The sequence below is a fragment of the Rhipicephalus microplus genome, chromosome 1 (assembly GCF_043290135.1).
Source record: "Rhipicephalus microplus isolate Deutch F79 chromosome 1, USDA_Rmic, whole genome shotgun sequence".
Classification (NCBI taxonomy): domain Eukaryota; kingdom Metazoa; phylum Arthropoda; class Arachnida; order Ixodida; family Ixodidae; genus Rhipicephalus; species Rhipicephalus microplus.
Window position 1 is genome coordinate 154,980,398 of NC_134700.1, and position 17,532 is coordinate 154,997,929.

Below are 17,532 nucleotides of genomic sequence, written 5' to 3' on the forward strand. Positions count from 1 at the left end.
TATTGCTGCGGTGACATAAGCGCCAACAAAAAAACTGCCGCAAACCGAAACAACCAAAACAAGAACAACACATATAACTGTTTATGAATAAAAAAAAATATGCGGTCATGTAATTAGCAAAAGCAATAGTTTTGTTTCGAATGTGCTCGAGCAATCATGAAAAAGCATGAATTTTGGTATTTCAGAAAATTTTGAAACTTTATTCAACGGCTGCAAACCTTGGTCCTCACGCATCCCAGAATTCCAAGCCAATGCAAATGGCCGCTTGACAAGCAGCAGGCCTCTATTTCTAGGCGCTGAACCGGGCGTTCGAGGGCGTGTATTTGTAGATGTGTTTACACTGCATTCCGGTGAAAGTGTTTCTAAAGTCGGCCGCAAGATGGTAAGCAAGACCCAAGTCAATGTTTTCGCCCTATTCAAATTCTAAGAGTACTGAACGCTGGGCGAGTTGGTAAATCATCACTACAAAACTGCGCGAAAAATCGACAAGAAACAGTGTGTGTGCCTTCTCTGTTTCTTGTCGATTTTTCGCGCAGTTTTGTAGTCAAATTCTAACTGCTTTACTGCTCGTGCGAGTTCGATCATTGCGTTAAACTATGGTTTACGACCGTCTGCTCCCCAGCAAGCTCGAGTTGCAATGCTTGTGATCCTGTTAAAAGAAATGAGCAACTTGACTTGTGTGTGACTGGCACATTGGGCGTTTGAGTACGCCATTCGCGCACTACACACATCGTACTCTCAATTGGCGTTCCGAAGCGATGTACGAGGAAAGCTAAACTAAAACGGGGACGTTCTCGAGCGGCGTTTAGGTGTGGAACCGTGAAATGTGCTGCACAAAGAACAGCCGAGGTAGGGTAGGCCGGTATGTCGAGTCTCTCAGCAGGGGGCAACCTTGCCCTGCTGTAAACATTTTTTTTTTTTTCTGTAAGCACCAACGTTATCGCCTAGCGCTTTCGGTAGTTTCATCGGTGTTGTGATCGGCTATCTGAAATACTTAGTGCCATAAAATATAGCCGTATTGAATGTTCTCTGTTTCTGACATTTTCTAAACTGGCTCGCTGCAATACACGCCTCGCAGTTTGTTTCGCGCTCTGTTTCCATTGATGTTACGAATTCTTAAAGCCCTGTTATGGTCAAAATTAGAAATAGCAGCTAGATGGCTCTCACGTCACGAAAACGCAATGGGTATATTCCATTGAACTAATGCGAAATCACTCGTCTCGCTTGAGTGTTTGAATCAGCCGTACTGCAACTGTGTATGCAATGAAGTCTAGTTTGGACCTTCAATCACTACTAACTAGTCGAGAGGTTGTATGCTTACGCCTTACGTATGTTTACATACATTATATCACTGTCTAGCTGTACTTCGGAAATTCGTGTCATGAAACTACAGAAGGGGCAGCCATAAGTGCGCGCTGGGCTCTGCCTCAGCGCGTGCGAAGGTTTGTCGCAGCGCCCCCTCCCTGTTAAGTCAATGCATGAGGCTGAATTTGCGCCCTTCCCCCGGGTCACAGCGCCGCCCCTCCCTATATCACAATGTGTGCGGCTGATTTGGCGCCCCATCCCTCTGAGGTGATCAGGGAGGGAGGGGGGGGGGGGTGCCCCTCACGTGCGCACACTTGTGAGTGCAGCCAAACATATGTCTGCATAAATTATCTTGCTATCCTGCTCTACATATGAAATTGTCATCAAACTACGAAAGAACGGGCACTGTTAGAGGAGCTCGAATCTTTGTTAGATGCAGCCAATAAAACCAACAGACAATCAACTAAGAAAGTCATAACAGACATTTTACTTTTTTTAACTGTGATATGAAAAGTATGGCCTAAATTGCAAGGAATCGAACCGACGAAAAAGTGGCTTTTTTGTTTTTATTAGCAGTATCCGAACCCAGAATTTTCAAATTGCACATCCTATGCTCCATTGATCGAGCTGCAGCAGAGGAGGATGCTGCCTCGTCCACTTTGTTAGGCAGTTATGTGTGATTAATCCCTGTGTTTGTCAGCCTGTGCCATTCGTAACCGCAGTGGTGAATGGGGAACGCACTTATTACCAGAGGAGGCCATGTGGCACGTGATTGTTGAAACCAAAAGACAGCAAATTAAACCCCCTGCTCATTTGTTTGCTTCATTGTCTGTCGATTTCATTGGCCATGTTATGGCCGCTTTGCACATTAACCAGAAAAAAAAGTTAGAATTTCTGCTTGCGATATGTTTTGCAATCATTCTTGCCATGTACGTAAAGAGAATGGAACTAGCTTCTTGATCTATTAATGACTACTGTAATTTGTCACAAGAATTAACTCTTATTGTACAGTAGAATGAATTTGCATGAAACAATGTCTTTTTTATTGCTTTCATATTATGCCATATTGCAATGTTGTTTCTGACTATCATTGTAAAATTAGCAAACGTATATCATCTCACACTTAATTTTATTGTTATTTTTTCTCTCTCTCTAATGTGGGAATCTGCCGAGGGTTAAATAGCGTGCTCCATTTCTCCCTTTCAAAGCTAAATAGGGTACATCATCCATTTCAAATTTGACTTGCCTTGCGGTGATGTCATTGCCAACAAGCGCTTTATCGGAGTTTTCTGTGATGCATAGAATGGAATGCGATTGGAACGAGTGACCTGCCATTTGTTGACACGATGCTTTTTTTTTTCCAGATGCAATTTATGCTGCTGTTCAGCCGACAGGGCAAGCTGCGGCTTCAGAAGTGGTACATGGCTCATCCAGACAAGTTGAAGAAGAAGATCACTCGTGAACTAGTCACAACCATTCTTGCCCGAAAGCCAAAGATGTGCTCCTTCCTGGAGTGGAAAGACCTGAAAGTCGTCTACAAACGGTATGCACATTTTACGTCGCATTAGATGCTCGTGCAAGCTGCGTTTGCTTGTTATTGCATCTTTCCTGATAGATGCTTTTATACGTCCCACATGCAGGCATGTGCGAGCATAAATTGTAAGCGCCACTTAAGCTTCTTGAAGGACCAGTAAAGAACCTCGGAATTCAAAATTTTTCATAAAGAATGTCACACTTATACAATGTGAACATGCTGTCGGGAAAATTTTGGGAGTAAGTGCTGTAATAAGGAAGTTACAGGGTACAAAAGAACCAGGTTCAGCTGCTTTCGGTTTCTCGCTTGACCTTCCCATTCTTCTTGGCAGCGGTGAGGGGTAGGTGTAGCCCTGTGCCGCGACTACGCCAACTTCTACGGCATAGTGCGACGTCAGCAATTACGTCATCGATACACAGCCAGTGACCGAGCAAGGCTTCCTCCATGTCATAGCGGTGCAGGGAGGAAGTGCAGTGGGAGGGGTACGATACATTAGCGAGGTAGGCAGCCTTCCCCTAGCGGTTAAGTCACGAGACGCCACTTTACCTCGGATGCTTTCGTTCTGGCAGTATCACTTTGCCCTGGTAGTCTCAGGGCTCTATCGAAATGGCAGAGGGCTCCACAGTAAAATGGAAAAGCGACTGTGTGGCGAAAATGGCTGTAACTGCTTCAATGCAATCCCAAGATGCCGTTTCATTGTGCAAAGAACCAATCAACGAAAGTTCTGAGTTATGATGCCCATGGGCAAGATTACATCAATGTACGAAAAAGATAGGACAAGCGCTGGAGAGAGCTGCAAGAATTGTTTTTTTAAATGGAGTGGCTTTGCTGCGCTGTCCTACCCTAAAATTCCGAGCAAGTGGTCCCCCCTCCCCCAGCGATGTTGAAATTACTGAGAAAGGGGGGGGGGGGGTGCGCTATCTCGGAATGGCACCAAAATTCAAGATGGCAGCAAAATTTTTCCGGCAGAAAAAAATCGCAGTTCGCATGGATTCAAATTTCATTACAGTGAACTTTATTTAGACCCAGCATTTCTTTTAGCTTATAATCGCTTTCAAAGCCATTGAAAGACTCCTCCGAGTAAGTTGCAAAAAATAGGTCGCAGCATTCTGCTAGAAGTCTACCGCGGTCATCTGGCACCACAGCTCCAACATCGGCCAGTCTGCTGTGAGAGTCCTTTTCCTTTGAGCCCTCGAGCGGGTTAATGACGCCGCATTCCTTGAAGGACCGTGCCACTGTCTCCTGAGGTACACTGGCCCACGCCTCGGCAACAAAATTAAGCACAGGTTGCCATGACGGCTTCAAGTTTTTTTTAATTTTTTTTTTTTCAGTATTCGGGCTTCCTCATGCATATACTGCTCCCACAAACGCCGCAAGTTGGATTTTTACGGCTTATTCCAATACATGCCAGCAAGCTGCAGGATGCTCGTGCACCCCGCAGACACGTAAAGCACGTTGGTGTCGTATTGCTCAAAGGCACTTGTGGCGGCTGGTTTCCTATGGATGGGCACATAGTCCAACACTAGTAAGCATCGCATGTCGTCCCCAGACTCTCGACAACCATTCTTGCATTTTCTCCAATGTCATCCAGCCATTTTTCGTGATGGTGAGACTGCCATTAGCTACGAGTACGAAAAAAGTTAGCGTTGTGGTAAAAGGAACTAGGCGAGAATGTGACCCTCGCCTTCATCAAAAAAATAAAACTATTCTCACCTGGTGTGCAATGGCTCTCAAAGGCCCTGGCTAGAATTTTTTCACTTTGCTTCTTTTTGATAATGAAGGCTGGAGCTTGTGGCTGGTGGCGCAAGCAGCTAGGCAAACTGTGAAGCATCGCCGGGCATATCCAGTGTTCGCAATCTGTATGGTGCTTGCGCCGACCACGTTCATCCTGTTGATGGGGTTGCCTATTCGTGCCTTCGTCTGATTCATGTTGGCCGTGCTATATGCGCTGTCACAGCGAGTTCGTGGAAGAGCAAAAGGCACTTGCTGCCTCGAAAAGTTTTTGGGGCGTCTTCTGGCTCTCGTTCGTAGTGCAGCGCACTTCAGTGTCAAACCACTGTTTCCAGCGATTTATGTAATTACTGGAGGCTACGAAGTTTCCCAACTGCATGCTGTTGGCAATTTCAACGGCCTCTTCGGAAAGAATCTAGTTGCTGACGGCACATCCTGCACTTCTTTTGCGTTCAAGGTGCACATCATTAGCTGCTGCACTAACACTTTCCATCATTCCTTCGTCCCACGCACATCCAACGACTGGAACCACAAAGGAAGAAAAAGAGAGGAGGGAGCATTATGTCGCACGAGTGAAGCCCACCTTGTTGGCCCAACATGTGATCGAAACGTCAGAGCTTGCGGTAGGTTTTAGTACTCTTGATGCTATTCCGCCTTTGAACCACCTGTGTGAGCTGGTCGGTATGCGCTGAAACAGTGCACTTCAATTAAAAGACGCCAGGCGCCGTACTCCCAAGTATCGGCAAGTCTCGTTGCTGGCGGGATTTTGCACAAAAGGTCACATGTTGGGCCGACTTTGATGGCTTCAAAACGAGTTAATCCTGTGTTTTTCCTTCCTCCATGACTGGAACCACCTTCACGCTGACATAGTTTCCATTTCAAATCATGACTTGTTTTCTTCTACCATACAAAATTTTTTACATTATGACACGTAAAATGTATATATACACACACACACACACACACACACATATATATATATATATATATATATATATATATATATATATATATATATATATATATATATATATATATATATATTGTACATATTGTTTGCCAAATGCTTTGATCACACTTACTCTTGTAATAAATTGTATTGCCTAACACAAAATCTTATGTTCTGTAAGTTTCAATGTCCTGATGTTACTTTGTTCGCTTTATTTTATAGTTCATTTTGTGTATCCCATTCTCCTCTGTAAAGCTATGTGAAATTGAGGGCAAAATGAATGAAATGAAATGAAGGTATTCGAAAAGCGCATCGTCCACGTGTTCTCTGAACACTGGTGTACTGTTACTGAGCTTCCGTCGAAGTTTTACCTTCCCGTAGTTTAGATGCAGCAAATTATCGAAATTCGTCTCCCATTACCGTATTCGCTTTCGGTCGAGCTTGAAATGTCGAGATGTCTGGTGACTGTTCTGTCCGTTTTCTTGATGCCATCGAATAACCTTTGCCACTGTGTAGGACTGAATAGGCGTTGGTGACCTCTCACAGCAAACACAAAGCAACAAATGGCGTGGAGCATGCGCGGAACAGTGCAAAGCAGGATTGGATTGCATTGGATTGCATTCGTGGCCATTGTTGCCTGGGCATGTTGTCGCAGTAGGAGGAGGGGGGGCGCTTGTACGGGTGGGGGCGCTTGTTCGGAATTATACGGTTTTCACCAATTGGCAATCGCTGCGACCATGGCCTGCTGCACAGGTTAGCGAGCTCGTTTGAAAGGCGTAATAAAAACAGTCCAAGCTTGTTTACTGGCCCTGTAAAACCGAGTGTGCTCTTCAGATCACCAGAAAAATTGGTGTGAAGGGGGGTTCTATTGCAGAAATCTACGTATTGAAGACGTAATTAAGTTTGGAGGCCCCACTTGGTGCAGCCGACACTTACGATTCAGGGGTGCAACAGCTGCACCAATTGTGCCAATTTGATACAATTGCCCCTTTTTGCATCGAGGTGCACCAAACCATGAAATTTTGATGGAATTGCTCTACGCTGCGACAAGATGCCTGACCAGCCACAGAATTTTCTCAGTTGCTTGAATTTCAGTGAGAAATGAAGGCTACGTTGGCCACCTGTAGTTCGCGCAATCAATGAATCCAGGAATCCAGGTGCTCAGACCCTAACCCTAAACCACGGTGTCAGATATGTACTCATTAAGCAGGGACACTTGTTACACGGGGTCAATGTGATAGTTATAACGCCGCATGCCCATCGGTCCACCAATCGCAGCGAATAAGTATCGGTGGGACGACGCAACTTCAAGACAATAATGCGTTGCCGCAACCAGCAACACTTCACGGGAAATATGAATTTCCTAGTCAGCAAACATAGCTATGACAGGTTAGGAACTAAAGCTGAAAGCATGTGTGGCTGTTACTGCACGCGAAATAACTCTACGTGCTGGGAATGTCGGTATGGCTGGCGACCACGTTTGTTGCCATAGCATAGGCACATGCGGTAGATATCTGGTACAGCCGCGGGGGTAACAGGCGCGTGCCATATCTAGTCAAACGCGCCTTGCAAGTGAGCCGAGAAGTTGTGCCTTAAACGTAATCTCATCCTGAGAAAAAAAAAAAAAGAGAAAGCGATGGTGGTGGAAGAAGGGGCGATGTATGGCTAGAAAATTTGTCGTCTGTGTTCTAACTTGTGCAGAACGCCTCTTGAGCCACCTTTGCTGCAATACAGTGGTAGCTTGCGAAAAAGCCTTTTAAGATTTGGAAGGGGCTATTAGCACTAGTCACAGGACACAGCACAGTTTTCTCGATTACTCATGTGTGTATACGCCGCATAATTGCTAGTACATACTAATATGAACGCTAGAGTAGCAGGCTAGAGCGAACTAGCTCAGGCCGACCTCTCTGCCTTCTAATAAATTCTCACTCAATAGGAACGCTGAAGTCTAAACGTTACTGTCAATCATTTTGAGCACTCTATGATATTTTGGCAGCCCTAAAAGTAAAACACATATGTGTGCCCTTTTTTTTTGCCACCTCTTCTCCTCTGTTTTACGAATCTCGAACCTCATGGTCGCCTGCTTACAGATCCACCTTTGAATCCACAGAGTCTGTCAAAGACGTGGCAAATGCTAATGTGGACTTTATCATCGTTTGCTGAGTGGGGTATTCTAAGTACTGTCTTTATGAAATAGCAGTGCTCATATCCACTCTACATGATTTAGGGGATGTTGAATGATTTGTACCTACTTTTTTTTTTCTAAATCTGAGCCTTCTTTTCCATATTGCCCCAAATTAGGTCTTTCATAATAAGAAATTATTGTTTGTGCCCTTATAACCTGCCTGAAATTTGGATCTTAGTGCTCCAATAGTGACATTTTTCTGCTCCAAAAAAATTGCTTCAAATTCTATTTTGGCGGTAGCACCCCTGATGATTCATTTGGTGTAGTCAGTTTTGTCATTGGTCACATATGTCATATGCTCTCCGAGTAGTACGTACCATTTGCTATGTTCTGAGAATATAGCAGATGGAGGTGTACTTATAAGGAAACTGTTTTACTTTATCACAGTACTCATGATTTGAAATGTGAATAGTTTTATTTCTTTCTTTGTTAGTACGACTACTGTGAGCAGTTCATGGTAACCACGTCATAATGATGCAGATACAGTCGCCGACCGATTTTTCGGACCTGGCGGGGACCGAAAAAAAGTACGAAAAATCGAACAGTCTGAAAAATTCGTTTTTGCCAAAAATCTGAAGTTTATTGCATCAGGCAGGTTTAAAAAAGTCCTTGATGCTGCCTTGCCTCAAACTACGCTTGGAGGCAATTTGGTTTGCCCGTATTTGCGCCAAGGTGACATCGTCGCTGTAAACGCTCGACAAAATTGTCACCGCGTTGGCGATCTCCGACGGCTGCGGGCGGTCGTCGTTGTCATCCGACGACAACGACGACCGTCATCCGGCGTCGACCGTCATCTAGCGACATCTAGCTGCGAACGTCCACTCTCTATTAGCTTGATTATGGCAGCTTTCTTCTCCATCGTCAGGGTCGTGTACTTCCCACGCTTCTTCACACCACCTGGCTCCCGCGATGGCACAGATAGCGGAGCCATGGCACCGAGAACACAAAATTCAATGCCGCAGATAGCCGCTGCGAAGCACACAACGTCTCGACGCTACGCGACACAACACGTGCAGAATGGCGACTGAAAAAAGCTGCAACGACAATAAAAGAATCCTTCTTTCGCCTCCTCCCCGTGCGATGTGATGACGATAGTGCTCACCGAAGAGGAAAAAACGGCATCCATCACCGCGGCTTTTAAAAAGCAAACACGGCCTCCGAAACTTAAAGTATGGCGTGCGCATTCCAATCTCGGAGGCAGGAAAGGCATTTGAAGACCAAGCTTAGTCAAGCCAACGGAAAATCCAACATGGCGGCGTTCACAATGGCTTGAGGCGTGGCACAAAACGAGCGATTTAGTCCGAAAAATCGAACTTTCAGGGGCAAATTCGCCCGAAAAATCGGTCGAAACAATGCATTAGCTCTATGGGATCCCTGACGGTGCACTTATGAAGTCCGGAATATCCAACAAGTCCGAATTTTTGGAGTCCGGAAAATCGGTCGGCGACTGTATGTCCACTTAATGGGGCCCTGTGACACTTTTTGATCATGGTCAGAAAACGCTGTGGATCAGTAGTGGAGGCTCTTAACAACATGCGAGCCAAATATTATTGCGCAGCAGGAGGCCTGGAATTCACAATAAATAATCAGTCAGCTAAAAATTGCTTTCTCTTTTTTCGACAAATCACGGTAGCAAACATCCCAAGCAGCAAGCTCATCTATCAGCCATTGGCTGATTTGAACTTGGCGCACTCACTCATTGCAGAGATCGCCGTGGGGGAGGCTGCTACTTGTCCACGCGTGCGCACATGATCACATTAAAAAAGCCGCGCATTCGAAGGAAAAAAAAAAGGGAAAAAAATTGCTCAAGGTCACGAGGCGCAAGTGACGTTTTTTTTTTGTGTCCCTGCCATTCCTCCCTGCTTAGCTTCCAGTGCTTTCGTCAGGACGAGAGGAGAGAGAGTGCAATTGCAGCATGCGACAAACCTTTGCAACTCCACTCGCACTGGATGGATTCTTAAAGTTCTTGCGGCGTTGAATTTGTGAGGCAATAAACTCTTCCAGTGAATTCATTCCATGGTTACTTGAAAAAGTGTTTCAGGGCCCTTTAAGGTAATGTTGGCTCTGATCTGAATGTTTGAGCCAAAATTATGGTGATAGGACATGAACTGCAGACACTAAAAATGAAAGTATGTGAGCCCTTAATTTTCACATTTCTGTTCTGTAAGTACTGTAAGAGTACTGTAAGTAGGGTGGAGCAAAGTGTGGATTATTAGTAGTAGTATTGAAGAGTTCCCACACTCTGGTCATTGCATGAACATTAGTGCACTGAACCGAGTTTACAGCAAGAAGTCACGTGTAAAATTTCCAAGAAATATGCAGAAAAATATGAGACATGCTTAGGTGAGAAGTAGGCTGTGAAAATGAACTCTTGATGGGAATTTTGTGTGCTTGTGCACGTAAATTTAGCCGTGTCCCTCCTGTTCTTCTTTGTTCCCGAAATAATCGGTATAATTATGCATGTCCCTCACAGCGATTATGTTGCTTTTGGACAATAAACTAGATAGCTCTGTTTCGATTTGATTTTGAATACGGTGTAAGGGTGTTTATTAACTAAAACCAACTGCCTGGTTTCAGGGGCGTCAGTCACTGTCACGGGCTCAGCTCTTCATAGTAGTCGTCTTCTAGCTGCTCTGACTTGATACTGTCTCTTTCCTCCTCACTATACTTGCCCCGGTGGTGAAGAGGAGTCATGCTGGCGACTCACGGCGAAGCGAGCACAAGGGGATCATGGTAAAGTTTGAAGCGGCTGATGTGGACTGTCTCACGATCATGGCATCGTCTCTCATTGGCAGGTGTTACTGGTTCGATGACGTAGTTGACCGGTGTTGTGCATTGAACGATGTGGTATGGACTGCTGTACTTAGGTGCAAACTTTCCGGAGGGCTGGGGGACTGGAATGGAACCAAAAGCCATACAAATGAACCTACGGGGAAGCTGTGAGCAGGCTTGCCCTGGTCAAGCCGTTTTTTTTTTTTTGAGACCTTGTGCGATGGACGTAAACGAACGTGCTAATTGGCGGCACAGTGAACAAGTTCAGAGGCTGCGCGGTATTCTGAAGCATCTGGACGGTAAGTAAGTATCGTGTCAAGCATAGAAGAAGGCTCACGTTCGTACAGTAGAAAAAAAAGGTAAAAACCCAGTAGTCGCTTGCGTGGCCATATTATATGCATATGTCATGAAAGGAAGCACCAAGTCCCAATTAAAATGGCCGGAGGATATGTACATAGAGAGCATATCACCAAGTGTGTGGTTAAAGTGCTCCATCAAACCGTTTGTCTGCGGGTGATAGCCCGTAGTGGTGCGATGAATAATATTGCTCTCGCTGAGAAGCTTTTGCACGACTTGCGATAGAAACGCACAGCCACGGTCACTAAGCAATTCAGGTGGCACGCCATGGCAAAAGACAAAGCTACGCAAGGTGAACAAGGCAACATCACGAGCAGCAGCGGCTGACAAAGCGCCGGTTTCAGCGTAACGGGTGAGATGGTCAACGGCCACAATAATCCAGCGATTTTCAGCAGGAGTACGAGGTAGTGGGCCATAGAGTTCGGTGCCTATTCTACCAAACAGCCGAGCTGGACACGGTAATGGTTGTAATTCGCCAGAGGCATGACAAGCTGTTTTTCATCGCTGACACACAGTGCAGGAACGTATGTACTTGCGAACGTATGAGTACATTCCACGCCAGAAGAATCGCTGGTGAAGCCGGTTGTACGTTTTCAAAACGCCAGCGTGGGCATTTTGAGGGCCTGCGTGGAAGTACGCGCGCATGTTGGAGCGCAAATGGCGAGTTAAAACAAGAAGCCATTTCCTACCACCGAGCTGATAGTTGCGATGGTAAAACATGGGGGGCATCCCGAATCGCATAATGGGGAACTTGTCGACGTAGTGCACGAGGTAGACGCTGGCGTGGTGTCACCGAAGATGAGGAGAGAACGTCAATGAGCGAGGCTATCCAAAAGTCCTTGTGCTGTTCCGAAGGCATGTCAGCGATATTGATGCTATCGGTGGTAGCTTCGGCAAAGGAAGGGGCAAGCGAGAAAGAGCGTCTTGAGTCGGTATGCTTGTGGCCTGAGTGGTAAATGACTTGAATATCAAATTTCTGTAAACGTAGCGCCCAAGGTCTAAGCCAGTCTGAAAAATGCTTCAATGAAGCGAGCCAACAGAGTGAATGATGGTTGGTAACAACATCAAATGGTCGTCTGTATAATTAAGGCTGAAATTTTTATAATTCCCAAACAATGGCCAAACATTCCCTTTCGGAAACCGAGTATTTGTGCTTTGCCTCGGTGAGGGCGCGACTGGCATACGCAACTACATACTCTGAGAAGCCAGGCTTGAGTTGAGCAAGGGCAGTGCCAAGTCCTATGCCACTGGCATCCGTGTGCACCTCGGTTGGAGCAGTAGGGTCGAAGTGGCGTAAAATAGGTGGTGAAGTAAAGAGATGGCATAGTGTTGCGAAAGCATCATCGCATGCTGGTGACCAATCAGAGAGGTGTCCATCACTAGTGATCAGCTGTGTCAGTGGTGCGATTATCGAAGCAAAGCTCTTCACAAAGCGGCTCAAGTATGAGCACAGTCCAACGAAGCTGCAAAGCGCTTTCATGGTCGTAGGCTTCAGGAACTCAGTGACAGATGAAGTGTCTCTGGGTCTAGGAGGACGCCACGTTTTGAGACAACGTGACCAAGTATTGTGAGCTTCCAAGCTTCAAAGTGGCACTTCCTGATGTTTAGTTGAAGGCTTGCGCTTAAGAGGCAGCTCAAGACTTCGGTGAGACGATTGAGGTGGCCGTCGAAATCAGGGGAGAAAATGACATCATCCAAGTAACATAGACATGTCTTCCATTTTAGCCCGCGGAAGATGCTATCCACCACCCTTTTGAATGTTGCTGGCGCATTACATAGGCCAAAGGGCATTACATTAAATTCATATAGCCCATCGGGAATCACAAAAACAGTTTTTGGGCGATCTGATGGTGCCATGGGGACCTGCCAATAACCGGATCGTAGGTCTAGTGATGAAAAGAATTCAGCGTCTTGCAAGCAGTCCAGGGCATCATACGTCTTTAACCTTAACTTTATTTAAACGGTGGTAATCTGCACAGAAGCGAATCGAGCAGTCTTTTTTTTTTTTTTCAAGCACTACAGGTGAAGACCAGGGACTGCTGGATGGCCGAATGACGCCATGTCGGCCACTTGCTCGGTGATCACACGACGCTCAACAGGAGATACACGGTAGGGACACTGCTGCAGAGGCGCTTGGGAGCCCGTGTTAATGTGATGGACAATGGTGTGCGTTCGGCCTAAGGACGTCTGCTGGCAACCTAACGAGCCGGAAAACTGGTGAAGAAGTTCTAGAAGCTTCTCACAGTGTGGTTTTTCAAGTTCGCCATCAATTGAGGGGCCATACAATTTAATATTTGCGTGAACAGGCGAACGGGCAGATGGTGTCAGTGCATTAAGCTGCAAATCACTTTCACCATCAAGGCCAAAGATGGAGGAAACATCTAAGTCTTGGAATGTTCCAATACAAGGTTGTAGGGCATGGCAAGGGATTCGTGACAAGCAAATTGGTAGCGCCCGCCGAAATATCTAGGACAGCAAATGGCAACGCGAGGCTCCTGTGAAGTTGGAATGTTTGGGAAGGCGTAAAGAACACTGCATACTTAAACACATTGGCACAAGACACGGGAACAAAGGCGGCGCTAGTCGGTGGTATGTTGATGTCATCGGCGACAAACAGCTTGTTCAATGCAAGTTCTGGAGACGAGGCACACAAGACAGAGAAGGCCATTTCAGCATGAGCACAGTCGATAATCGCATGATAAAGAGACAGAAAATCCCAGCCGAGAATCACATCATGAGAACACGCCTGTAGCAAAAGAAATTCAACGGTATACAAAACATCTTAGGTGAGAACGTGGGTGGTACATGCCTGCGTTCTCATCTGATGGTCGATATAGTGAGCACTGGCAGTACGGAGGGACAATCCGTTTGGCCTTGTGGTAACCTTCCGAAGCAGGCAGCAAATTTTTAAATCAAATACTGAAACGGCAGCACCAGTGTCCACAAGCGCAAGGGTACGGTAACCATCCGTCAATGAGGTTTGTCGAAGAAATGCGAGGACTTGATTCATTCGATGACGACGCAGTTTGTGCCTCAAGAACAGTGGCATCTAGTTTTTTGCGTGTGAAGGGCAGGGTCGGCGGTGCATAGGTGACAGGGAGCTACGCCGGGGAGATGGAGATCGGTGACTGACTGAGTGGGGGGGGGGGGGGGGGAGGGTTGGGTGAAAAAGATCCTTGTTGATGTGCTGTGTCGTTAAAGCGCCAAGAGTCGTGCGATGATCTTTGCATGGTGCCGCTGTGAATGAGAGGGCGGCGGCGGCAGAGGCGAGCCACATGTCCTGTGTAACCGCAAGAATAGCAAAACTGGCAAATAGCAAATTGTCTGCGGTGTGCCACAGATTTGGAAACACTGCGAGTGGTTGACTGAACGGAGCCGGTGATGACTGAACAGTGACCGGTGAGGTAGCATAAGTGGGCTGTAGATGTGCTCTGGCTGCAACGACTTGCGCATACGTCAAGGGTGCTTTCTCTAGAGGTGATGAACGAGCGAAAGGCGAAGCGTCTGCTAGCTCATCTTGTATGACGTGCTTTATGGCCGAGGCGAGATGATCTGGGGCCAGAGGATGCGTTTGTGCTGGTTTGGGCATGCTCGATAAAATGGACAGCTGCTCTCGAGCGACCGCCTCACGCACGAACTACTTTATGTGAACCAGCATGTCATTCTGGTCTCCGAGAGTCAAGGCCGCAATCAAGTCACGCCGTTACAGAGTGCGCCGTGTTGGGCGCGTTCCTTGCACAATTCGTTAAAACTCTGGCACAAGCTGATGAGATCAGCTGTCGTTTGTGGGTCCTTGGCTAACAACATTTGAGATGCATCATGGGATATGCCCTTAAGGATTTGTTTGACTTGGTCGGCTTCGAGCATCGCTGGGTTTACCTGCTTGCACAAGTCAACAACATCTTCAATGTAACTGGTAAAGGTCTCTCCTGGCTGTTGAGTGTGCTCATGAAGTCGTTGTTCTGCGCGGAGTTTTTGCACAGCAGGGCGGTCGAAGACTTGCAAAAAGGCAGTCTTGAACGAATCCTAGCTGGAAATGTCGGCTTCGTGGTTGCGCAACCAGAGACTAGCGATGCCGGACATGTACAAGCGTACATAAGTCAGCTTAGCCACATCGTCCCACTTGTTCGCTGCGCTCACCTTGTGGTAAGTAGCCAGGCACTCCTCAACGCCTTGTCCTTCAGTGCCCCTGAAGATCAGTGGGCGACGCAGTGGCCACACGCCGGGACATGTAGAGGCCATAACTTTGGAGGTACCTTGGGTGGAGGGTTCTTTAGGCATTGTTGGCACTGGAGGTAAGGCGCGACTCCGAAGTTCCAGCTTCGAAGACTACGTGCCCCACACTTCCAACAATTTACAAGGGTGTTTATTGATTAAAACCAACCGCCTGGTTTTAGGGGCGTCAGTCACTGTCACAGGCTCAGCTCTTTGTCGTACTCGTCTACTAGCTGCTCTGACTAGATACTGTCTCTCTTGACCCTGCTACAAGGGAAGCATTTAAATATTCAGAGGAGGTGGGGTTGAGAGGGTGCATTGCAAGGCCTACAAGCATTGCGATGCTGTGAACTGGGTGGGTTTGCACGAAAGTGGGATGGTGTGGCGCATCATTAGCGCTGGCTTACTCTGCTAAAATATTTCTTTAAGCTTTTCACTTATTTGCTGCGTAATCCACAAATTGTGGTCATCAATTCGGCAGTCTCTTTATTGACTTGAGTTACATGCAGTGTGCCAGAGTTTGGGTCATGCTGTGGTAACAGCCGTACTGCCACTCCCTGCTGCTTGTCATTTCTGACCCTATTGTGGTGCTTTTATTTCTCCATGCAGGTATGCCAGTCTGTATTTCTGTTGTGCTGTGGAACAGGTGGACAACGAGCTGCTGACTCTTGAAGTAATTCACCGATATGTGGAGCTGCTGGACAAGTACTTTGGAAGTGTAAGTTGTGTCTCATGTTACTACTAGGTGGGCTCCTTCCTTTCTTCTTGAGCATTAGTCGTGATGGCAGGACCAGTATTGTGGAAGCTTGTTCGTGTGTGACCTCATTGACCAGGATTGTTTCACTGCCACAACAGCTCGTATGCTTCTGTTGCACTAAAACAAACTGCATTTTAGGTAGCTTGTCGATCCAAGTGGAAGGAAGTTCCGCTGCTTTGAATCGTTGTGGGTGCAGCTTTCTTGCTGGCCAGTAGGATTAGTTAGTCCATAGTTTTGATTGGCTAGCTGAAGAGGCACATTACAAAAGCTGGCACAGGAAGGTAGCCTGTAACACTTTCTGAACATAGTCAGAAAACAATGCCAATCAGCATTTACTCAAGTCTCCTGTGAACAGATGAGCCAAATATAGCCCCCCCCGAATGCAACAAGGAATATTCAGTTTTGTATAAGTGCCAACAAGAAATCGCTCGCTCTCCTCTCATCAAACTGCATAACCAAATTGATCGACTGCATAGGAGGGAAGGGCACCACCATTTTCTGGTTTCATGATTGCGAAAACACTTTCTGTAATACTTCTTTTGGCCATGTTTAGTTCAAATAATCAAAAATGTGTGTGTCTCGTTAGAAACTCTGAGAAAGTATGTTATATTTGTACTTGGGTCTTGATCAAGAGTCGTCTGCTTAATAAAACTAAGTCGGCTTGATATTTGGCTATACACAAATTTCTTTGCCTGTAGTGGAATTTCGGGTATGAACTGTAGTGTGGGCACCTTATTGAAAATGCTTGATAAGCCTATTAATGTGGCAAAGGCACTATGGTCATTATGGAGTGGCTGTGACGAATTTTCGTGGCAGAAGATTCGTTAAACAGCTAACGCCTAAAGTGTGGTCATATGTTAGTTACTTGAAGAGTTACCTATTTGAGCCCTTCTTGAAGAGACTGAGGGCAAAGGGCTGCTGCCTCATGCCCTGGTATACAGTCACACTGAAAATAAGTCGTGCATTCGAAAGAAAAAGAAAAGGAAGTGTTTAAGGTTGTAATGTGCGCTGATGATTGGATGCATCTTCTTGCCTTCTTGTCATTCCCTTCCTCCCCCTCCCGCAATGCTTTGTGTAGGCTGGAGAGCGATGCAAATTTTTTACAGATGAACTTTATAGATTGCCCAGACTCTTCCTATAGGGTTTTCATTATTATTGGGAATATTGTGTGTGTGATGTCAATTAGAACAAAACAACTGAAGTGATGGAACAAAGTCACCATCACTTTATTGTCTGCTGTCCACAAGGCAACGATCGTGTGGGTTCTTTGGCCAACGTCTCCTTGGTTCGGTGCGTGAATTTCAGTATGTTGTGGGCTCGCGTGCGATGGGTGGCAATTGGTGTTGCAGTGCGGTTGTGCACGATTCCTTGACCTGAGCAGTCGCAAAACACTCGGACCGAACTATTACCCTTTGTCTCGATAAGAGTGCTTTTGCTAGCACTGCCATTTTAACACACGGAAATTGCGGTAACACTGTATTAGCTGAAGAGTACCCATGCTTGAACATGTGCCAAGTGTGCACAACACCGCATGGTGACCGGGTCTAGCGCTTTATGTGGAAGGTGGGTCGTACCTGTTTTATATTAAATTGCTGTGGTTCTGCCAGCACGATTTTAAGCGCCTTTAGTGCCGAACTTATGCGCTGTGCCCATAGTAATAATAGAAGTTTTGATTAGTCTGCCAACTTCTCAGCAATAGAATTTTACCCAATTGCGACTCCGCAAAC

The 17,532-nt window shown here is 46.3% G+C and overlaps 1 protein-coding gene across 4 annotated transcripts in view; it reads left to right on the forward strand.

The window, feature by feature from the left end:
• The first annotated feature begins 250 nt into the window (after nt 1-250).
• The window catches only part of AP-1sigma (AP-1 complex subunit sigma-2), a 40,019-nt gene continuing 22,737 nt past the window's right edge, over nt 251-17,532 (forward strand). For all 4 annotated transcript variants that reach the window (XM_075887528.1, XM_075887529.1, XM_075887530.1 and 1 more), the window contains exons 1-3: nt 251-382; nt 2,670-2,848; nt 15,658-15,766. In XM_075887528.1, coding sequence (XP_075743643.1) covers nt 380-382; nt 2,670-2,848; nt 15,658-15,766 — 291 coding nt within the window. In that variant the 5' untranslated portion in view covers nt 251-379. The remainder of the gene's footprint in view (nt 383-2,669; nt 2,849-15,657; nt 15,767-17,532) is intronic.